The 24,590-nt window shown below is 44.5% G+C and overlaps 1 protein-coding gene across 1 annotated transcript; it reads right to left on the reverse strand.

Moving 5' to 3' along the window:
- Positions 1-7,713: 7,713 nt before the first annotated feature.
- Positions 7,714-21,491, reverse strand: NPY (neuropeptide Y). Its single transcript, XM_024222801.2, has 4 exons — positions 21,389-21,491; positions 20,409-20,596; positions 12,257-12,337; positions 7,714-9,319 (listed from the first exon to the last, which is right to left on the reverse strand). The coding sequence occupies exons 2-4, from the start codon at positions 20,594-20,596 to the stop codon at positions 9,295-9,297; spliced, it is 294 nt and encodes a 97-aa protein (XP_024078569.1). The 5' UTR covers positions 21,389-21,491; the 3' UTR covers positions 7,714-9,294.
- Between the last annotated feature and the right edge of the window lie 3,099 nt (positions 21,492-24,590).

The raw sequence follows: 24,590 nt of genomic DNA on the forward strand, positions 1-24,590 counted from the left end.
AATTTGATTACAGATTTTGCAGGATGATACTAGTACATCAAATTCTAGACATTTGGTTAATTTAGTTCCAATATTGATCAGTTGCCCTTTTTTTTTTTTTTTTTTTTTTTTTTTGGGGTTACAGTTTTGTTTCGTGGGTATCAAGTCAGTTTGGATATGGAACAGTATGCAAATTCTGCAGATGGTCTGCCATTAAGAGAGCAGTTGTGTGCTACAGAAAAGCCAATTCCAATAGGAATATTTAGTAATAATTTTAATACTGTTTAAGATACCAAAACATTAGCAAAAAATGTGGGTATTACAAATACATTTCCATTTCCAAATAAAATGATTTAAAAGCCATTTCTTTTTCTCCTACATACCAACAATTTAGCTAAAGATTACATAATCTCCTCTGTAATCATTGATGCTATTGCAAACACCTAAAACAGTACATTCCCTGCAGTGTCATCTTTATTTATGTGACAGATGGGTCCAAGGTCCAAGGCAACAGTAAATGAGGGGCAATGGTCAACAGAGAGATATACTAAGGATTTTTCATTAAATCTTTCCATTTTCATTTCAATTTGGCTCAGATGTGTGTTTCATACAGCTCCCTGGATGTTCTCTGATTAATGCAACACAGTATTCAATGCATTCTCTGTTGCTGATGTTTTGACCATTAGCCAAATGTAGTGCCAGTACCACAGGCAGCCTTCAGTGGCTGTAGGCATGTTCTTTTTGGTTTTATTTTCTTCCCTTATAGGGATCGTGCCAAAAAAGTGATGGTCGAGTGTAACATTCGAGAACAAGGATTATAATTGGCTACATGTTTTTAAAAAATAGGAGTAGTAAATGTTCAAGTTATTAAAGCCAGAATTAAAATCTAACATCAGGGTACATAACCTTAATCAGGGATTGTACAACAGTGTTTAAGATCTCTTTGTATAGTCATTACAAGCAAGAAATGCAGCAATGTACGCGAGATCATTCACATCAACCCAGGGCTTTCTTATTTAATATCATTAACTTCCATTATGCAAATACAAGACTTGTAACTGAAAAGACAATAATTTAATTGTAACAAAATAATTGATCGAGCTGCCTATTACATAAACACTGCTGATAATGTCGATCAATGACATATTTCAAAATGAAAACAAATTTGAAAAGATTGAGCCCTTATCTACAGTAGTCAGGGAGACAGATTCTCCATGCTCATTTGTACTAGTGTGACGACCCAAGATGCAATGCAGAAGAGAATCAGGCCCACTAAAGGATTTAGGAGGGTGACCTCATCCAGCCCTACCAGTAAATGAGGCTACTATAGTGACTGCATGTAACTGAGAAGAAAGCAGGTGTAAACTGTGGTCCCAGAATGAAACAATGGAGGAAAACCTAAGGATCTTAGATAAATAAGTCCTTAAAAGGGGCCAGGCATGATTGGTTCAGGAGCTGCCACTTCATTGTGGAGCAGGCACATTCTATTCCCATCTGCCAGGAATGTCTATGGGATGAGCCCCCTTAACTCCATCACCACCAACACAGCAGCAGTAGGACTGGGTCTAGCAGCTGCTGTTTCCAGGGGTGAAAGTAAGTCCAGTGACTCACCAGTACACTGGGGCCAGCTCTGGCCCCCGGAAGGGGCGGGGCCCAGGGCGGAAGGGGCATGGCTGAGGGAGTCAGAGCCAGCCACAGCCCACTTTGTAAGGTAAGTGCCCCCTCCTCCTCTTCCCCCGTCCCCCACCAAGGTAGCAGCAGCAGCAGCCTGGGGCTCCGGGGGCTATTTAAAGGGCCCGGGGCTCCCCTGCTTCTTCCGCCCTGGCCCTTTAAATAGCCACCGGAGCCCTGGAGTAGTGGCGGTGGGGCTCCGGCAGCTATTTAAAGGGCCGGGGTGGTAGAAGCAGCGAGAGCCCCAGACTTTTTAAATAGCCCCCAGAGCCCCGCAGCCCTACCCCAGGGCTCCAGCAGTGGGGCTCTGGTGGCAATTTAAAGGGCCTGGGGCTTTAAATGGCCCCTTGGGGAAGTCGGGCCGCCCCGGTAAGGCAAACCGGCTCTTGTCAGTACGCCGTACTGGGGCATACCAGCTTACTTTCACCTCTGGCTGTTTCACTGCAGCTCTGGCCCACCCCGACTGTAACAAAGATGTGACCCATCAGAGAGCCTGTTTTTTTATTTCCTGTCCCTTGTCACATGACTGGGGTCAATCCCCACTGATTCCAGCAGCTGCTGTTTCCTCCCACCCCTTTGTATTAAAACCAAATGTAAATAAAACATATCAGCCAAAAATCACCCCACATTAACAAAACACACAAATAGAGATGTGTAGGAGGGAGGCCAAGGGAGATGACTTGACATGAGACAATTATGCCACTTATTGGACAATAATTATTGTTTGATCAGTGCAGGCAGCACCTCCACCAATAGGTGGTATTGTCGTTTTATCTTAGTGGTAAATTGTTGTCTGTTTTTATAGTGTGTGTTGTCTTGGTTCAGGGTGGTTAGAGAAAAGACAGTTACCTTTTCTGTAACTGGTGTTCTTCAGGATGCGTTGCTCATGTATATTCCACAATAGGTGTGTGTGCTCACCACGTACACCGGTGCCGGAAGCTTTTTCCCTAGCAGTACCCATAGGGGAGCACCCTAGCGACCCCTGGAGTGGCGCCTCCATGGCGCGGTATAAGGGGCGCTGCACGCTCCCCCCCACCCTCAGTTCCTTCTTGCCAGACAACTCCGACAGAGGGGAAGGAGGGCGGGATGTGGAATGGACATGAGCAACACATCTCGAAGAACACCAGTTATGGAAAAGGTAACTATCTTTTCTTCTTTGAGTGATTGCTCATGTGTATTCCACAATACGTGATTCCAAGCTATATCTGGAGGTGGGAAGGAGTTCACAAACTCTTGGGACGGAGAACGGCCCTGCTGAACCCGGCATCCTCCCTGGTCTGAGAGACAATCGCATAATGCGAGGTGAACATGTGAACTGAAGACCACGTGGCAGCCCTACAAATGTCCTGAATGGGGACATGGGCCAAAAAGGCAGCTGACGAGGCCTGCGCCCTAATCGAGTGTGCCCTCACAATTAGTGGCGGAGGGATTCCCGCCAGGTCATAACAGGTACGGATGCACGAGGTGATTCAGTTGGCGAGCTGCTGAGTGGAGTTCGGCCGACCTTTCATGCACTCAGCCGAGGCGATGAACAGTTGCGAGGACTTTCTGAATGGCTTAGTCTGCTCCAGATAAAAAGCCAGAGCCCGTCGCATATCCAGCATGTGGAGGCGGCGCTCCTCACTGGACGCATGGGGCTTGGGGCAGAGGACCGGCAGAAAAATGTCCTGACCCACATGATAGGCGTGGGTGGAGCTGGACCTTATCTTTATGAAACACTGTGTACAGGGGCTTGGCGGTCAGGGCCCTGAGTTCCGAGACCCACCTAGTTGACGTGATCGCAACCAGGAAGGCCACCTTCCACGAGAGGTGTGACCAGGAGCACGTGGCTAACGGCTCAAATGGGGGCCCCGTGAGATGGGCCAACACCAGGTTTAGGTCCCACTGTGGGACTGGGGGCCTAACATATGGGAAGAGACAATCCAGCCCCTTAAGAAATCGGCCAGTCATAGCATGGGAGAATACCATGTGGCCCTGCACACTGGTGGATGGAAGGCTGATATGGCCACCAAGTGCACCTTGACTGATGAGGGCGCCAGGCCCTGGGCTGTAAGGTGAAGGAGGTAGTCCAGAATAAGCTGGATCGGGGTGGCCAAGTAGGCTCGGGGCATGGAGGGTCACCTGCTTTCTAGGATGACGCGCTGAACCCCTTCCGAGCATGTCCTTTCCTCACTACCTAACCATTGAGCAGCCATACCGTGAGGTGGAGTGCTGCTAGGTTGGGGTGGAGGAAGCAGCCCTGGTCCTGGGAGAGCAGGTCCAGGCCGGACAGCAAGATGGAAGGCCTGTAGGCAGATGTTGTGGGCTATACAAAAGTCCCACAGCTTGAGGGTTTCGTGGCAGAGGGCAAAGGATTGGGCCCCGCCTTGCCTGTTGATGTAGAACATCAAGGCCGTGTTGTCCTTGAGGAGCCTGACCACCCGGCCCTCCAGGTGCAACCAGAAGACCAGGCATGCCAGCCGTACCACCCTGAGCTCCTTGATGTTTATGTGGAGGGTCATATCCTGAGCCGACCACAGACCATGGGACCTTGGGTCTGAACATTCCCCACATGGGCCCCCCATCCCAGGTCCGACGCGTCAGACACCAGCTCCAGTGACGGGGCCCTGCCCCTGAACTGGACCCCTTGGAACATGTTTCTTGGGGAGGACCACCACGGTACAGAGGTGATCACTCGCTCAGGCACTGTGAGGACTTTGTCCATCCTGTCTCTGGCCTGGGAGAACTCCGAGGCCAACCAGAGCTGGAGGGACCTCATCCTGAGTCTGGCATGACGGACCACATACGCAGGAGCGGCTCTATGTTTTTTGCCGCCCTAAGCACGGCAGGCAGGCGGCTTTCAGCGGCGCGCCTGCGGGCAGTCCGCTGGTCACGCGGATTCGGCGGCATGCCTGCGGGAGGTCCGCCGGTGCCGTGCCATCGGCGTCCCCGCCACCGAATTGCCTCCGAAGCCGCAGCACCGGCGGACCTCCCGCAGGCATGCCACTGAAAGCCGCCTGCCTGCCACCATCACAGCGACTGGCAGGCTGCCCCCTGCGGCTTGCCGCCCCAGGCACGCGCTTGCTGCGCTGGTGCCTGGAGCCGCCCCAGTCACTCATTGTATTCAACAGCAGTGTTGCATGCTCTTCAGTCATGTCGCCCAGATGGACAAAAGCACATCTCTTGTCTCTCTGTTGTTCTCTCTGGGCTGAAGAGACGGGGGGCAGCTGGAATGCAGTGTAAAGTTTGAACCAGGTATGAAAATTCATCATTCATACCTAGAAGAATTAATTGGGACAGGGAATGTTTAGATAGATGCGATTAGGATTACTACTTTTATTTTCTATAAGGCTTGTAAACTCCTCTGTGCTAACCACAGATGCTATTGTTTGCTTGTAACTTTTAAGCTGAACCCCCAAGAAAGCTATTTTGGGTGCTTAATTTTTAAAATCTAGCAAAAGCCTAAATTCCAGATGTATTTACTTTCTTTTTGTTTTTAATAAAATTTACCTTTTTTAAAAACCTGATTGGTTTTGTGTCTTAAAAGGCCTGTGCATGTTTTTCAATTAGCTAGTAGCAACAGCTGGGTTTCCCTTTTGTTTGTTTTTTTCTCGGCTTCCCCGAGGGAGGGGTGGAAAAGCCGAGGGGCCTAAGGGAAAACTTCCCAAGTGAGTTTTTCCAGGATTTGCAAGAGGCAGGTTTTCACTTGGGTGGTGGCAGCGTTTACCAAGCCAAGGTCAGAGAGAAGCTGTAACCTTGGGAGTTCAATACAAGCCTGGAGTGGCCAATATTAATTTTTAAAATCCTTGCGGGCCCCCACCTTCTGCACTCGAAGTGCCAGAGTTGGGAATCAGCCTTGACACCTCCCATCTACGAAGAAGATAAGAGAGCAGCACTGCCAACCCCAGAAGTTCAAAAGTCATGAGTCAGATCCCCTAAAACTCAAGATTGGACCCCAAATTGTGAGGTTTTTTAAACATCGATGCGCTTTTTTTGGTCTGTCTGTTGCTCCCCAGGCCCATCCCCAGTATGTCTCTGTGACAATTAGTATTGCCAACTCTTCCAAATTTATAGACAAAGGTGATTTTGGTGCCTGCTTCAGGAGCTCTCGCTGGCTGCCTGATGGTGCAGAGCTTCCAGCTTCTTCCCAGACACCAAATTCTAGTTCATTAATTCTGTCTCCTCCTCATCCCGCCTTCAGTTTTGCCCCCAAATCAATTCTGCCCTCTCATCCCTTAACTATGCACCCCTCCATCAGCTCAGCCCTTAGCCCCCACATCAATTATGCAATCCCCAGTCCCCACATCTGCCTGTACCCCCAGCTCACCTCTGCTCTTCCTGCAGCTCCAGAAGTTCTTCATCCCCTTTCCTCAGGTCAGGGGTGGGTGGTTCTCCTCTGCCCTGGTATTGCAGGGATGGAGAAGGGAGGAGCGGAAAGCAGACTGAGCCATTTGCACAGGAGGGGGAGGGCAGAGCTGCTGTTGGACTCCTTCCCTCCTGGGAGAATGATGAAGGCTACTCCGTCTCCTACCCAAAAACTCCTCCCCACTGATGAGGGGAAGGAGAGCTCAGCCTGCCTCCTGCAGCAGCTCTGATTGGCTGCTCTACCTCAAGGAAGGGTGCCAATCAAAGCAAGGGCAGGGCTGTTGCTCCAGGTAGGACTGAGTTTTGAGAGAGGGCTGGAGTCATCACCATTGGCAGACTGCAGCCCCAGCCAAAATCATGTTGCAACACAGAGAGGGTCTGAATTAGGAAGAAGGGGAGTTGCCTTTTAGGGGTGGAAGACTGCGGTGGGTGGAGGAATTAATTCATTGTTGTGCAGGAGACTCCTGGAGTCAGCAGAAAATGAGGTGGGGTGGGGTGGGGTTTTTAGTAGATTGTGTGTGTCTAATTTTCCTTTTACAAATAGGATCTACCGGATATATAGCTGTCTTATTTTGGAAACCCTCTCTTTGGATAAATCAGAGTTGGGTGGACGTATATTTTGGAGAGTTTGCCTGTAGTAAAGGTAGACATGCAATATAATAACTGGCCTGTCACTTATATGGTTCACCCTGCAGGGGTAGGCGGAAGTTCACTGTGAAGGAGGAGACAGAGGTGAAGCAAGGGAAGTTATTGAGACTCAACAGGGTAGGGAGCCAACTAAGGCTAAGAAGGGGGTCCCAGCAGTTTCTGTTTGCTCCGTGGCCTGATCCTGGATGCTGCGTCAGCCCCTCAAGCTGCCTCCACCTTCCAACCTCCGTGCGCATGCATGAGTTTCTGCATAAATCCTCCCTATTTGTGCTGCCCCTGGTTCACACTGCGTTTCTTGTGAATCCAGAACTCCCAGTGAAACTAATACAGTGTTGCCAACTCTCATGATTTTATTGTGAGTTTCTCATTTTCTTAAAGCCTCAAACTTCTGGAGTCATGAATCTCAGCTTTTTTTTTTTTTTTTTTTAGAAAAAATTAGGGTCTACCCCTCATGGCTGTGGAAAAGTTTGAAAACATAAATCCTAAAGGCTCAAAAACCAGAAGGCAAATCAAAAGAACCCCAAATTTACTATTTAACATCTCATTATTTTTAAGATAGTTTCATGATTTTGGGGGCCTGACTCATGATTTTCAATGTTTCAGTTTCCTCAGTATTTGGAAGATGAGGTACACAAAGACTCAGTTCCTCAGGAGGCAAGTTTCACTCAATACTATAAGAGCTTCATTTGCAACACAGGAAGATTTAGAAAGAAAATCCAAGAACCATATTAGTATATATAATATCATTCAGTACCATGTTGTTTGATTGCTTTGCCTCTATCATCGATGCCTCATTAAAACAATAAGGTAAATAAAACTTAACATCTTAGAGATCTCACTAGCTTTTGTACACAGATGTGTGCTCCATAAGATGAAGAAAATTCACAGAATTAGGTGGGACTGCATATAGTAAGTAACTTGTGGATATGCTTCTCCTTTAACCGTTCCTTTCTCCATTTGGGCATATATATTGAAGATAATGCTAGGCAACTCTAATTTAACACTCATGGGATCTACTAACATCCTCGATACCATCAAATCATAGTCCCCCAAGATCACTAATGTATTTATTATACACAATGCCAGAAATCAGTGGTAAATACAATATATATCTCATTAAATTCAATTTTTGTAAAGAATGCACCAGAATAGACTAACTATATAGTCTAAATCAATAAAGTGACAATGTAGGTGTTGAAACAGTTTGCCTATTAAAATACCATCTGCGTGTTTTCTTTAAATGAATATGTTTTTAATGTTTCACTGAAGTAGGCGTGACATATAGTAACTGGCAAATGTCGAGGAACTGCAAAATGTAACAACACATCCAGTGTGTATCTGTAACGAGCAGATTAAAAACCCACTTAAATTGTATAGATGAATTTGTGTTTTAGCCATATAACAATATTTGGAAAACAGATATGAAATGTTTATACATCAAACTTCCAAGCAGATTTTTCTCTGACTTACAATTCTGGCTGTGTTCTTTCACACGATCCCTATGCACTCATCTCTGATGTATAAATAAGGGGTAGCATGCTAAAATATCAGGGACCAAGGACCAGAATCTGTGCCACTCTATATAAGAGGCCAAATATAATACAAACAGCTACTGACAATATTCCACACAATCTGACAATGACAGAACCATATATAGAATGAGAGTAGAAAATGCTGTTATAACATTAAGTAGTTTTGAATGAAAACATTAAGGTTATTTTCAACTCAACAAGCATCAGTAGCTCTCCCACCAGGGTAATGGGAATTTTACACATGGAACATTTGGAGAATAAACACCAAAGAAAATACCATTGTACCTGATCTAGGTACTCTCTGCTCATGGAAAGGGTGACTAGGACAGAAATTAAGAAAAAAATTTGTGTTGGATTCAGTTATTCAAAACTTTGTGTCACAAAGGAAATATCAAACATTCACTAGGTAGCTTTTCATGGAATCAACTATTAACTCTCAAACACTTCCAAATTCATATTGCAATATTACCTAGGAATTATATTGTTTCCTGTCACTTTGTATATTGCCAAAATGAAGAGATCCCATTTTTTAAATTTGAACTCTTAATCAGTCTTGACAGTTTAGCAGAATTAAACCTCTTTGTATTTTGAAAATGCTATTAATTTTAATATATGGGTTAATGTAAATAACAATTGTTCTGTATAACGAGTATGAAAAAACACTTTCCAGATCATTTTATTTTCCTAAATTATGTAGGATATATTGGATGTTATGAAACATAAATAAATTTGTATAAATCAAAACAGAAAAATTGAATTAAAGGCCCAGGTAAGTGTTGTAATTATTTCACCTTTCACAATTATTATTTTAATATTTGTGAAATGATCACTGTACATGCTACTTTAGACTGCAGGGAAGTTATAATTCAGTTTTAATAGTTTAAAACAAATCTTTACTATGCCAATAATAGTGTTGTTGTCTTTCATTTAGTATGTTACATTGTGGAATGCACAAATAAATTATTTAAATAAATGTATATACAAGTATGATGAAGGAAAAATGCTACAGAATTTAGTACGATGGTTGCATGCACTGAGGAGTGATAAACTGTGATTGGTCTTATAGCAATAAGTATGGATTGAAAACTAGGAAAAGTTTGACGATGTGCTGAAATTTCCATCACCACATAGAAGGGTCTTCAAACCTGTAACACACATTAAACATGTTATGAAATTTTCTCTGAAAGATTAGTGATAGAACCAAATAGATTTTAAGATAATCGATGGTCTTTGAACAGGCAAAAGTAATAAAAGTTCTCACTTTAATACCACTAGTAGAGTATGGGATACATTTCCAATGTGAGTATGAAGACTGAATTGCTCCACTTCCATGAAAATGAATAGAAGTCAGGTGGCTAAATACCCACACATTGCTATGTAATGGGCCCCTAAACGTTGCTGCATCAGTGCTGTGTTTTTACAGTACTAAGAAATGTTTTTTTCTGCAATGGATGCTAGTAGCTAACACTTAGTGCATTTTTGCTAAAAAATTATGGCACGTAGAGATATAAACATGCCTATTAGCACATTTGTATCTCTGACTAAGCAGTACAACAAAACAACACATTTTTCAAAGATAGGACTTATTGAATTTAGCAAAATCCTATAATGCTGTTCTCCCAGAATTTAGTTTTTTCTAGAACTCAATCTGAAGGTAGCAGCAGTGATTGTTAAAATCTTACAGTGCATTATTGCTTAATATTTTAAATAAATGATGTTTAAAATATTTGCTAAAGCAAATGCCGTGGGCCCAAAGTATTTCTGTATCCTGGTATTGTACTACATGTGTACAGAAAGCGAGACAAAAAGAGGGAGAACATAACTGAGACAAAAGACAATACACATACAGTATAAGGATTTCCTAATGACTACATGGGATCCACAAGATCAAAACCATGCACCGTTGCCATAAGAGAGTTATTTGTATTAAACTCAATGTTTCCCTTAGTTTCCCAGCACATTTATTTTTGATCTATTTTCTCTAAGAATCTAGTAAAGATGTTCCACTAAGGGAGAAACTTTCTTTAGATGTCCAAACGTACAGTGTTAATTCAAGACATTTATGGAGTTTCTCTTTATTAGCTGGTAAGAATGCACATCAGAGGAGACTCAGCCAATCTGAATACTATTCAGGTTTTTCTTCATACTTCATTAATTTTGGGTACAATGTCTAAGTTCACAGAAATGACAGAGCCAAGAAATGTGACCTTCTGGTGATGATACAGCAATGGGAAACTAGATCTATTTTCTAGCTGCCCGTGCATGCATCTATTTTTTAAATATATACATAATTAAATATATACATAATTACTTTATTTTAAGTTTTGAACTAATTTTAAACTGCTTTTATTTGTTATTAATCTTGGACTAAAATCTCTTCCTTATAATTTCTTCCATTTCACACGCACACTCGTTTATTTATTTACTTTTGTTCATAAGCTTTAAGTTATTAATGATTATTATCAGGGCCAGCTCCAGGTTTTTTGCCACCCCAAGCAAAAAAAAAAAAAAAAAAGCCGGAGGGAATGCCGCCCCTTGAAAAGTGCCGCCCCCAAAGGGCCGGAATGCCACCCCTTGAAAAGGACCGCCCCAAGCACATGCTTGGAACGCTGGTGCCTAGAGCCGGCCCTGATTATTATTATAAATAAAGCATTGTAGCATTTTTGGAGGGGGGGAAGAATTATGTATAAAGAATTACATGGAGGAATTACACAAATTTAAACACTACATGTGTGCTGCCCCAAACTGATGACACTGACAGCATTCCTTGAAGAATTAGCGTTCTGCCTTGTCTTTATAAAGCATAGAGAACCTCCATAACGTATTTCACTACAGTTTACATTAATGTTTACATCAAATCAGCAAGATAAATTTTATCATGGCAGGTGCACTTAACGTCATAACCATAATGCTGTATTTTAACTTTGTAGTAGAATTTCCTATACTTGGGCCCAATCTGTTGGACTCTCGAGTGAGTCACCCCCCTCTTCCTTTGGTCAGTTTGGGACTGCGATGAGGTAATGCTCACCTGACTCTGAAGGGGGGGGCAAAGCCAAGAGGGAAGAAAGAACATGATAAAAGGGAGACACGTTTGCCATGCTCTTCCTCTCTCTTCCACCTCCATCTACAGACATCACCATCAAGCGGCTGAAGCGCTGATCAAAGGGGAAAGCCTGGCTGAAGGGCAACCAGCCAGCCTGTGGTGAGAAGCATCTAAGTTTGTAAGGGCATTGAAAGTGTTAAGATCAGCTTAGAATGCGTTTTGCTTTTATTTCATTTGACCAAATCCGACTTGTTATGCTTTGACTTATAATCACTTAAAATCTGTCTTTCATAGTTAATAAATTTGTTTGTTTATTCTAACTGAAGCAGGGCATTTGGTTTGAAGTGTGTCAGAGACTCCCCTTGGGATAACAAGCCTGGTACATATCAATTTCTTTGTTAAATTGACGAACTCATATAAGCTTGCAGTGTCCAGCGGGCATAACTGGACACTGCAAGATGGAGGTTCCTAGGGTGGCGTCTGGGACCGGAGATATTGGCTAGTGTATTTTGGTTGCAAGTAGCTGGGAGCAGTTTACATGCCAGAGGCTGTGCGTGAACCGCACAGGAGTGGGGGTTCTCACAGCAGAGCAGGGTAAGGCTGGCTCCCAGAGTCAAGGATTGGAGTGACCTAGCAGATCTCTAGTCTGGATAACACCAGAGGGGAACGTGACAATCATCATCAGGAGTCAGGGTGGTATTCTGTGCAGCATTTCACAATAAGGGATGTGCATTATGGGGATTCTTCCCTTCCTTTAAACATCAGGTATCAGCTACTGACAAAAGTAAGATACAGTACTTGACTTGGGCCAATGGTCTGATCTGTTATCATAGCCCCTATGTTCCTAGGATATTTGTGTTGTTCTAATAATGGATAAATAATTGTATTTGTTTACATATATACATATATATAAACTGACATCCAAATACAGTGTTCTAATTTCTGATGCTTACGTATTATCTGCCTATGAAAATCATTTACTGAAATAGCTACATTTAAAATAGAAATAAAAGCTATCACAAAGCACTTTTGTACTTACCTAGATCTAGGAATATTCTCTGTGCTTTCTCTCAACAAAAGATCCGAGATCAGTGTCTCTGGGCTTGATCTCTTTCCATATCTATTAAATGAAAAAAAAAAAAAAGTACCTATTTTTTCATACCTCCAACTTTAAAATTGAGACTAACTTTGGAATGTTCATACAAACCTTTATTGTAAAATTTTGTAGGGCAAAAGTAAAGGCAACTCTCCAGCAGGTGTTTAGTTGAACCCAGTTTGCTCATATGAGAATGTGTCACTCTAGTGTCACATTGGTTACAAATATGTTAACAATTAGAACATATCAAGACCCCTCATATAGAAATATTTTCCATAATCACCTGTTATAATGTACATGATAGAAACCGGACATTTCTAACATTTCTTTGTTTGGTGGGTATTAGCAAATATCCTACATTCACACTTTTTGTGCGGGAGGATGTACAAGTGAGGGAGGGAGAGAGAAGTTGAAATATGACAGCAGATCTGAGGTTTATGATCCTTTTCTACAAATGCAATTAAGGTTTTTTTGTTCAATTCCAGCACAGTTTTGGATAGTGCTGCATCTTCCATCAGAAATTCATTGAGTGAGAAATCCACAAAAACTACCTGCACTATATAGTGAATACAAAAAAAGACTCATACTGCATCAAGTTACCATACATATAGACCAAGATTTTCAAAACTGACTAGTAACATGAGATGAGATGCCTTAAAGGGGCCAGATTTTCAAAATGTGTGGAGTATAGACCTGTGGAAAATCAAGCACCTTAAAGTTGTCTCAAGTGGGGGACCCAAAACTTGAGCTACCCAAACTCACTAGTCACTTTTAAAAATCTTGCCATTGTAGATATTGTATTGCAAATCAGAGCTTTTTTAGTAAGCTGGTATGACAATTGTTGTCGGGTGTGATCTTTGTTCTTAGTAAACCTGACAACCGTGTTTCTATTCCTGCATTTAAAAAAAAAATCCTGAAAACAGTAGAATCCATTGGGGCATTTACTTGAAAAAACTATCCCAATTCCCATTTCTTGTAAAGGAATGTGCCCTTTTTCTCCTTTCTGAAAACAGTATCAATAATGAGCAGTCAGCTCGACAGGTAATCCATTACTGCCTGGGATCACTAGGTTACAATAGTAATGGTAACCACAAGAGAGCACTTCCTTCACTGTAAAGAAATAAAGATCATGGTTTATTACTTGTATGGATATATAATAGAACCTCAGAGTTCGGGAATGGAGGTTGTTCATAACTCTGAAATGTTCGTAACTCTGAACAAAACATGGTTGTTCTTTCAAAAGTTTACAACTGAACATTGACTTAATACAGGTTTGCAGAAGAAAAATGCTGCTTTCCCTTTAATTTTTTGGAAGTTTATGTTTAACAGCATTGTACTGTATTTGCTGCTTTTGGGGGGGAGAGGGAGTCTCTGCTGCTGCTTTATTGTGTACTTCCAGTTCCAAATGAGTTGTGTGGTTGACTGGTCAATTCGTAACTCTGTGTTTGTAACACTGAGGTTCTACTGTATGGGTAAAATGACAGTAAAATTACATTGGAAAATAATTACTAAATGCGTGGGGTGAAATCCTGGCCCCATTGAAGTCAATGGTCCTCAAGATGTCCCTCCAGTGGGTTCAGCTAGATTGCAGAAGAGCAAACTTCCAACAAAAAACTCTTAGCTTTTCTTGCTATAATTTGTGTGGTGATTTTCATATGTTTACCATGATATAAGACTGTGGAAACAAGGCTGACTTGTTATCATTATATCTTAATGACTGGATTTTTTTCCATGGTCTTGGTCAATTTAGTATGTTGTCCATGCTTTAGAGAGACATAGTATCAGTTTCAAGTTTTGGAAGCAAATTTCTGTTATATAAACTGATTGAAAATGAATATCTGAAAAGAACCAGCCGCACACAGTGAAATGCTATTATAGTAATTCAATCAAGCGTGATGCTGAATCAAATGTCTTATGCTCCATCACCACAAAGGAACTTGTTTCTAATTACCTACTCCAATTAATATGGATGTGACTGGGGTGTCCCCTAAGGAGAAATCTAATTTCCCTGATTAAAATATTTGTTTTTAAGAAACTGATTAAACAAATTAAAAACTGGATCCAGTAGCCCATACCTCGGCAAAATTCCCAGTGACTTCAATGAGAATTTTGTCTGAATAAGGACTGAGTAGGGTCCCTTGCAAGAGAGGAGACATGGCTCAGATACATGAAGAGGATTCTTATTTTGAGATACTCGACACACTCTGTCCCTGAAGCTCCCTGGCTCCTGACTGAGGACAACACCTTGTGCTGCACTGTGTTGCCATACAGGGTGTGTCTGTGTCCGTGTCCTGAATAGGGTTATGCCATCATGGAATGGAGTGCTGACTGAAGGATCAGCCCAGGTGGCAAAGGACTAAAAAGGAAAGCAAATTCTTCTAATGTTAAATGTTCGAGGCTTGGGTGGGCCCCGTAGTTTTGCAGTCTCTATCACTTAGGATAGCCCTTATGTTCACAATAGAACAATGACAAGAGAACTGAACTGAAAGCCAGGGCTGAACACAAAAGAGAATTAGTTGCCATTGGAGGAAATCCTTCTTAAAGTCTTCACACCAGAGTAGATGGTACTTTCTCCATATCTATCTTGCACAATTCAGAGACTTTCCAATGACAGTATCCCAACCTACTGTTTGCTGCATGGAAGATGTTTGAACAGCCACTTCCATCAAATAGTATTAACATTTTAAAGATCAAGGACCAACTTTGCAAAAGTGGCCAGTAGTGTTTGTGCCCAATCTGAAGCCTGGTCTACTCCTAAAACTTAGGTCAACCTAGCTACCTAGCACAGAGCTATGAAAAAAATCATGCCCTGTGCAACATAGTTAGGTCAACCTAACCCCCACTGTAGATGCAGCTAGGTCAATGGAAACATTCTTCCATCAACCTAACTACCGCCTCTCGAGAGGGTGAATTCACTACAGCAACAGAAAAATCCCTTCCATCGCTGTAGTGTCCACAGTAATGTTACAGTGGTGTAGCCGCAGTGCTGCAGCTGTGCTGCTGCAGTGCTTGTAGTGCAGACATACCCTTAGACATCAAGGCCTGTTTTCCAGAGGTGCAGATAATCCACAACTCCAGTTGAAGTCAAGGGGAGCACTCAGCACTTGTGACAATCAGGCCGTTGTTGTCTCACATTGCGCACCCAAAGAGCCACTTTTGAAAATTTGGGCCTGGGAATTCAAATCCTATAAGGTGTTCAGCACCTCTAGTAGGGGTTGAGGGTGCTCACCAGCAAATTGTAGGAGGTGCTCAGAACCTTGCAAAGTCCTCAATATCAAAAGAATCTGCATGTAACAAAGGCTCTTTTTCACATTACAGATCTGATATAGATGTGAAATGGGAAAAATCTAGTGTTTTCTGAAACCCAAGTCATCAGAGCTGGTTCAGACACATCCAGGGCCACCTGCAGAGCCCCTGGATTAGAGCCTCTTCCTATAGGAATTCCACCTTCTTGTGGGCTTATAATTAAAACGATATGTTGTATGTTTCTTTATAACAGAATGGCAATGCATGCAAAGGACAAGCTGGGGGAGGCAAGTGGTGACAGTGACAAGCCGTGGGGGAAGTGAAGAAGAGAGGGAAGGTTCAGGGATCAGAAGCTGCAGGCAACAAAGTGGCAGGGCAGTGCCAGTTGCGGGAAGGAAGCCATTGTACAGGGGTAGCAGATGGTTCGAGGAAGGATAGGGTTCTGAATCAAGCAGCAGGACAGGGATGAGGCCCAGAGGACGTTCCCAAGGGCACCACTGGGGCGAGAGGGTACAGCTGAGAAGGGCCCTGTCTGGGAATGGGGAATAGCCTCTTGGGAGGTGGGGTAGAGGAAGTACAGTAAAACATGCCTTCGTGACCACCTCTGACAAGAGACCACCTGTCATGAGTGACTACTTGCAGAGGCCACGGAACGTTTTCCCCCTATAATTTAACTGTGAAGAGTGACCACCTCTCATCTGCGACCAGCGACCACATTTTCTTACTCCCATCCATAAAAACAAACTTGTAAGAGGAAACTGATCTTCCTTACTTCTACGCTGCTGCTGGCAGCGGCACTGCCTTCAGAGCCGGGTGCCTCGCCAACAGCCACCGCTCTCCCGTGTGCAAACCTTTGAAGAGAAGCCACTTCTTACAAGCAATCACTTTTGCTAGCTCCCATAAATGGTCACTCTTGGTGGAAGGTTTTACTGTAGTTGTGGGTAACAGTAGCCCATGGGAAAGGGACAGTAAGCGGTCTTGGTTAAAGCAGCAGCAGTTGCCAGGAGGGATGGGGCAGAAAAATGCCATCAGTAGCTACAGAAGCATCAGATGACAAAGCAGGCAGTGGAAACCTTAAAAGAAAGGGCACTTACCTCTGCCTCTTTCCCCTCAAACATACCCTTTCCCATATGTTTCACCAATTGTGCGGTGAGCTGGAAGCTCATGGCTGGGCCTAGGGGGCTCCATATCCCCAGGGTAAGGTGAGAGGCTCAGGACTTGTCTACGCTTGAAATGCTACAGCAGCATCACTGCAGCAGTACTGCTGTAGCACTTCAGTGTAGACACGATCTATGCTGACAGAAGGGGTTCTCCCATTGGTGCAGGTAATCCACCTCCCTGAGAGGTGGTAGCTTGGTCGACAGAAGAATTTTTCCATCGACCTAGTGCTGTCTATACCAGGGATTAGGTCGGCTTAACTGCACAGCCCATGGGTGTGGACTGAGTGACGTAGCTGGGTTATCCTAACTTTTTAGTACAGACCAGGCCCTGGGATCTTGCTCACCATCAGTGAGACGTGATGAGCATGCCAAAATTCTCTCTTCCTCCCGTCTGGAGCCTCTCTGGCTATGTCTACACTTCAAACTAAGCCCAGGCTCTAACTCAGGTTTGAGCCAATCCCCTCTTCCATCCACACACAAATCAGTCTGATTCAAGAACCCAGGTCCTCCTAGCACTCTGCTAAGGGGGTGGGTCAAAGCCTGCTGTCACTTGAGTCCAAGCCCTGTCATTTGCAGTGTGGACGCAAATACAAACACATTAGCATGGCTGTGAGAGCTGGGTCCAGAAATTGTAAACCCAGGTTTACAATGCAGAGTGGATGTTCAAGCATGGGCTTGAAAACGCTGAGTACACCAGCCCAGGTCCCACAGACAGAGGCTTAGTTTGCAGCTTAGCTATGCCCTCTCATCACGGGTCTCCCTGCAATCACAGGTTCCATCAAGAGTGCTGGAACAATTTGTATAGTGGGGGTGCTGAAAGCCATTGAACCAAACTGTAAACCCTGTCTTTAATGGAACCCCTTCAAGCCAGGGGGTGCGGCAGCATGCCCAGCACCCCTAGTTCCAGCACCTATGGGTTCCATAATCCGTCAGAACCAGTTCTGAAAACCATCGTCCAGTACTAAATAAAATGAAATAAAGTTCCCACTGGGGAACTTTGACTTTAGTTGTGCTGTTCATCACAAGAAAGGGAAAACTATAAAAGTATAAGGGGTGGAGAGAAAGAAATTTATTGACACTTCTGCTAGAACATATTGAATATTACTCAAGATCCTAGATCAGAGCTGAAAGACGTTTATGCCACAAAATTTTCTATCATTGCTGAAATAGGAAATGTGCAAGAGTTAAATTAAAACCAATTGCAAGCCTGTTGCTGTGGGTTGTTTCAGTGCAGTTAATGCACTGAACAAGAGAAATGGTGCATCATGTTTTTTAATTAAGTCCTATTTGGGCCTCCATTCCTCTGATTACAGTGTGGTCCATTCTGGAAAGTGACATTGTGAAACTGGCATTGTAGGGTTCTACATTTATTGTCTCTCAACTCTCTAATTGACTCTCCAACTCAAATTTACTCCATTTAAAAGTAAAACGATTGTTCCCCCTACTTGCTACCTGGAATATAAAAATCAAACTTGATTCTTTTTTGCTTCATGCCTTATCATCAATAAAGACTTTGGTTAATCATTCTATTTATAATGTGCACACTAGAATGGAATCTAGTTCATTCTCCCCCGCTATACTGACTTTGCAGAACTAAGAGGGATAAGGGGGGAGTAAAATCTTATTTTTGTCACTAAAGGAAGCAGATATGAATATGATATATACGCAAGCAGTGGATCTGTTAAGTAAGGTGATGTCATTTTTACACAGTCACTTTTCAGACTAGATCCACACTTGAAATACTGTCTAATGCAGTGGTTCTCAACCAGGGGTACCATGTACCTCTGGGGGTATGCAGAGGTCTTCCAGGGGGTACATTAACTCCTCTACATATTTGCCTAGTTTTACAACAGGCTACATAAAAACCCTAGCAAAGTTGATACAAACTAAAATTTAATTTAGACTATGACTTGTTTATACTGCTCTATATACTATACACTGAAATGTAAGTACAATATTTATATTCCAGTTGATCTATTTTATAATTATATGGTAAAAATGAGTGGTAAAAATGAGAAAGTAAGCAATTTCAGTAATAGTGTGCTGCGACACGTTTGTATTTTTATGTTTGATTTTGTAAGCAAGTAGTTTTTAAACGAGGTAAAACTTGGGGCTACTCAAGACAAATCAGACTCCTGAAAAGGGTACAGTAGTCTGGAAAGGTTGAGAGCCACTGGTCTAATGAATAAATCAGCTGATATAAGAAATTGTATTTGGGAAATGGGATATGAGAGAAGTAGTGATTCAAGTGTGTGAAGAAAGGGGAAGATGATATGGGCAGTGCCTTGGGGAGAAGAGGAGAAAATGTTGGCATCTGCATTTTATGTGAACTAGAGGGAGGAAAGCAAAAACACAGCAAAAAGGAGGTTCCAATAGCCTAGATGGGAAATTATCAGAGCATCAGCTTTTGTGGGTGACGCATGGTTCAAAGGAAGCTTTCTCTTCTATTAGCCAGCTGAACTAAATTGGACTGATGCCCCCAAATAAAGGGATTTGACATTGTAATTTTACCTTTCATTTCAATCTGAGGTTTCACCACACACATCTGCAGTAACATGAGCAAGTCAGGGCCATTCCTAGATAACCATTAAGGGCAGGCTTGCCTGCCAACACAATGCGCTCTTTAATTATTTGTTAAGTGACTGGTGTACTAAGCAGCTGTCAAAACAAAAGATTTCTGAATTACTACAATTCTTCAGCAACAATAAGAACTGTCACTTGCTCCAAATAAACACCATATGAGACACAGTAGCAGCAATGGAAGTGTGAAATTGTTCTGCTTTTTTTCCTGGTCTGTCTCACACTCTCATGTTCCAAGTTTATGTTTCATTTCCCTCTTTGCTTCTGCTGGTACTCTCTCCATAAAATAAACTTCCTATTACTTTTATGTTCCTAGCCAGGAAAGCTTTTTGTGTTAAAAAACAACAAGGAGTCTGGTGGCACCTTAAAGACTAACAGATTTATTTGGGCATAAGCTTTCGTGGGTAAAAATGCACTTCTTCGGATGCATTTTTGTGTTAAAACTGACAAGTCTGGATGAGACTAGCCTCTAGAGCCCATATTGGTACCATTCCACCAATCCTTTATTACATGTTATTCATGTTGGAGGTCACATTTACCTCCACCTTACACAAACCCCATGTGCTGTATCCAGACAGGAACCGCCCCATCATGAAGCGGTGGCTGTGGTTGCTACAGAAATGGAATCCACCCTTATCACACTTTTTTCTCCATTACTGTTTTTCTTGGGTGCCTCATTTTGTGAATTCACAAGTGCTCAGAGCTCTGACTGGGGCATTTTAGCTTCCCCGCAGTTGTGCCCCCTTCACCTCTTCGCCTCTCATATTGCTGTTTCCATACCCCACACTGGACCATGCTCAGCCTCTGGTGCCTGATCTCAGCCTTGACCAGACTGTCCTTCACGTCTGCCCACCTGGCTAGTGTAGAAGGACCCATGAGCTAGAGATCCTAGTGGAGTTAGACCCCACTCCGGGCAGTGCTCGCTAGTGGCTGCTGTGCAGAGGGAAAGAGCCCCTCATACAGAGCGGAGCCTGGGCGAGATCAGAACTTATTTCCCCAGGTTGTTTTCTGAGAAACGGGGTGGGGATGAGCCTGCTGAATACACAGGCTCTCCCCACACACAGGACAGCCGGTCTGTGCTCGCCCGCGCTGGGGTGCCCAGTACCTACCTCTGCCTCGTGATGAGGTTGATGTAGTGCCTCAGTGCCGAGTAGTATCTGGCCATGTCCTCCGCAGGCGCGTCCTCGCCGGGGTTGTCAGGTTTGGATGGATACGCCTCCGCCAGCGTCCCCAGGCAGATCAGCAAGGACAGGGCGAAAGTCAGCACGGACAGCCACAACCGCATGGTCCCCTGCATCTGCACGACACCCGGGCGGCGGAGGCGGGAGAAAGGAGCGTGAAAGGGCGGGCGTCAGCCCAGAGAGCAGCAGCCCCTTTCCGGGACAAAGCGCCCCGGGGCGGGACTTTGTCAGTTCCACCCGGACACGACTTGCAGAGTCTCCCCCCCCCCCCCCCGCCCCCAGCCTTTCTGGCGGGCATCGGCCACACGGGAGGCTCGCGCTGGATAAAAGTCGCCGCGCGCGCTGAGCTTGTGCAAGGAAGTTGCACTTGTTGTCACCAAGGTGGGGGGGGGGGGCTGGTTATAGCAGCAGGACACGCTGCGGGAACACAGCGGATTGTCTAGGAGGGTGGCAGGCAGAGACCCGGAGCCTCCAATGAAATGTGACCCGCGGTCCGGAAAGTTTGTTTGTCTTTTAAAAAGGGGGGGGGGGGGGGGGGGGGGCTGGTGGTTTCTTACCCCTCCGCTCCACGGGCTGCTGAGCTGGACCCAGCCCGGGCAGGAGGCGGCCCCCAGGCCGGGGCTCTCCCGCAAACGGGCAGAGGCTTCGCACCTTCTCCGAAAAGCGGAAGAAACGAATGTGTCTGAACCCGAGCCCGGGGGGGCGAGGAGCCGCCGGAGACCCCCGCCGCGGGGCCGGCGCTAACGAGGGGCGCGGAGCCGCCCCGCACCCCCTCCCGGCAGCGAAGGCGGAGGCGATTTGAGCCGGGGTCCCCTGCCTGCTTTGCACGCGGCGGGCTGGCAGCGCCCGGGAGAGCGGCTCAGAGCAGCGTCCCTCCCCCGGCACCAGGGCAAAGCGCGGGTACTCACGGCAGGCTCTGTAGATGGGGCTTTTCCCGCGCTCAGGTCGGCGTCGCTCTCTTGCCAGTGGCTCGACTCTCCGGTCTGTGGCTCGGCGCCTCGCCGAGGTTTTTTATGGCTTTCCCAGCAGGCAGGAGGGGCCTCGGGCGGTCACGCTTGACGCTTCGGTGACTCCAATCCCCTCGCCGCCTGCGCCCTGCCCCGGGATTGGCACCAGAGGCTGCTGCTGCCTCTTGACACTGACATCCCCGGCACCGGGGGGGGGGAGAGCGGGGTGGCTGCTGACGCCTCCGATTGCTGGGTCCCCCAAGCCAGCCCTCCCCCCTCCACACCCACCTGCACCGCCGGGCACCTCCCCCGCGCAGAAGCAGGGTGAAGCTGGGGCTACCTGGCTCCGGATGGAGCCGCCCCGTTTTCCTCTCCAAACTCCCACACTGTAGCTGCTCCTACTGCACCAGAACAAAAAAGCCCTGGCCCCTGGCACAAACGTGTCCCAACGACTCAGGTGCAAAACCGCTGTCTTGCTGGGTCGACTCACTTTTGGCAGCCACCTCCCAGTTTCCAAAGGGTAAATGAGGTGTAGCTGCTCCTACCGCACCCATAAACACTGCTCATGCTGGAGCAATAGTAGTTCGGGTGCCCTGGATTTTACACCTGAATCCTGCCAGATACAGCCCTTGTTTTGCACAAATCCTCTAATTGTACAGCATAACTAGAGAACAGGTGTAGAGATGCCTCTTACACCCCCCCACCCACCCCCCAAAAAAACAACAATACAAAACTACCTGGTCCCTGAGGCATCCTGGCACATCACCACAGAAAACTTGCAGTGCGGGATATAGCCAATTTTTCATCCTAATCCCAAAATTTCACTGCTTAAATATAGAACAAGATTAATTGCTCCTGTTACACCAAAAGGCTCCAGACCCTGATGTACAACTGCATCATAAAAATCCAGATTTTGCATCTGGATCGTGCCAAAATTATAGCCACAGACCCAGAAATTGTACCCTCCAAATAGAGAAGCCTTGGGGCTTATCTGTTCAGGGAAATTGATCAGCTATAGCTCTAATATAACCCCCCATATGCACACTCTATTCTGGAGTAAAAGTGACTTTTTTCAGTATAGCTTATGTCACTTCCACAGCAGAGGATGTTCAGCACCCCACATAACCTATGATGCCAGAAACAGCGGGCCCATCAAAGTTCCAGGAGACACCAATACTTTAACTTTCTTACACAATGGCAGTGCTCACTGAATCTGGAAAAGAGAAACTGCTTATGGTAGTGGATGTTGCATAGGTCTCTAATGGCCTCTCAGACTTTGTTGGAAGGAGTTTTGTGGAACTATGGAGACGTTTTATAAAGTAACATTCAGTAACCTAATAAAATATGGAAAATATATGTTACTAAATGAGGTGACGCCAGCCTTTAAAATCAAATCATTCTGACTGACATCTTGCCATTAGCCCCACTCTCTCACTTCAGCACTAATACAACTTTCTTTCAGTTATTTTTTTCTTTAGATTTAAATCGTAGTAAAACATAAAATGCCTACATAAGAGCTCTAGGCCCCCTGACAATTAATCTTTCAACAGTTTAATACACCAGGCAGCATTAAAAATCAAACATTCAAACAGGAACAAATTAACTCAGCCAGTAGGCCATCTGAAAAAAAGCTCCTTTCCACCTCCATCATTTCGAGAACATAGTCAAAACCTTCTCCCAAAACCCTGTCAAACAAGTGCCTTGTGCAGCATGCCTGGAAGGTCACCCAATTCTGGCTATTTCAGACCAAGGCCAGGGAGCATGTTAAAGAGACCCAAGGCCCTCACCAAGATATTAGCCAATAGTTTATGATTCAGTAAAGCATTGACGGTGACACAGAAAGAGAGACTGTGGGTTATATCTTACTCCATGTAGAAGACGACTTTCAATGAGTCTCCATGCCTGGAGTTCCCTGCTCTTTTTCCATGGACTAACCAGGGTCGTTGGCTCCTAAAATCAGCAGCTCCAGAAAAAGGAAAAGGAGAGGGATCCACAGAGCTCTGCAAGCAGCTCTGATAGCCCTCATCCCCCAAGCAGCGCAACTCCTGCAGGACTAGTAAAGAGACGACATATGCATGTTATCTTGTAAAGAGTTACCCTATTAATTCTGCAAAACTTTACCAACACTGGCTGACTCCCCCAAGGAGGCCCATTGGAAATTCATGGGTTCAGCTAAAGAGCATGCGATAGAAACCAACGGCTCCATGGCTCCACCACCTCCATTTCCAACTTTGCCTCCAAAATTCTGCTGAATCCAAACCCTGCAGTGCTTCAGTTAATTAGCTTTCGTAGGGTTCTGGGAAGGACAGATGGTGGCGGCAATGGCATATTGGGAGAGCATGCTCCAAAACTGGCATTCACCATCTTTACCACTCTCTGGCCCGGCCCTGCTTGATTTGGCTCCCATCAGCTCACAGAAGTGGAGAAGAGTTTACCACATTAATACTTTTAGTCTGCAGTGGTATTGTAACCGCGTTGATTCCAGGACATTATAGAGACAAGGGGGATCAGCTAATATTGGACCAACTTCTTTTATTTCTCAGATCAAAGATATTAATACTTCCATACAGTCTGAAAATGGAGACTCCTTGCACTCCAATATTGCTATTATTTCTAGTACTGGTGATTCTCAAGATAGCACCCATTAAAAATCAAGTTGAAATGGAAATAGGAGTAAATGAAGAAGATCGTAATCAGAATGAAATTAATGTAAAGTCCAGTATCTAAGGCCTTACCAGGGCTAGAACAAATGCTGCATAGTGCTCAAACATCTGTGAAAATACACCTTGTGTGCATGCCTGTATCACTCATTTATACCAGGGACCATCTTTTGCTGTTGTTGCTGCTGTTGTGTGTTTGTAGAGCACCTAGCACAAATGGGGCCCTGGTCCATAACTGGGTTTCCAAGTTGCTACAATAATAAATAAATAAACAATAGCATAGTGGTTCATGAAATATCAAACCATTAATTTCTCACTGTTCTTCAGGATACCACTGCTTTTTTTGTACCAAGATTTAATTTAGGAAGCCCAAGACCTTGGACCAGTATATGTTCCATCTCTGTATATATGTGAACTCATAAATGGGCTGCAGTAATATAAATAATTCCAACAGTATTTTTTTTTTTTTTTTTTTTTTTTTTTTTTTTTTTTTTTTTTTTTTT

This window comes from Terrapene carolina, unplaced genomic scaffold (assembly GCF_002925995.2).
Source record: "Terrapene carolina triunguis isolate 2854851 unplaced genomic scaffold, T_m_triunguis-2.0 Scaffold84, whole genome shotgun sequence".
NCBI classification, from domain to species: domain Eukaryota; kingdom Metazoa; phylum Chordata; order Testudines; family Emydidae; genus Terrapene; species Terrapene triunguis.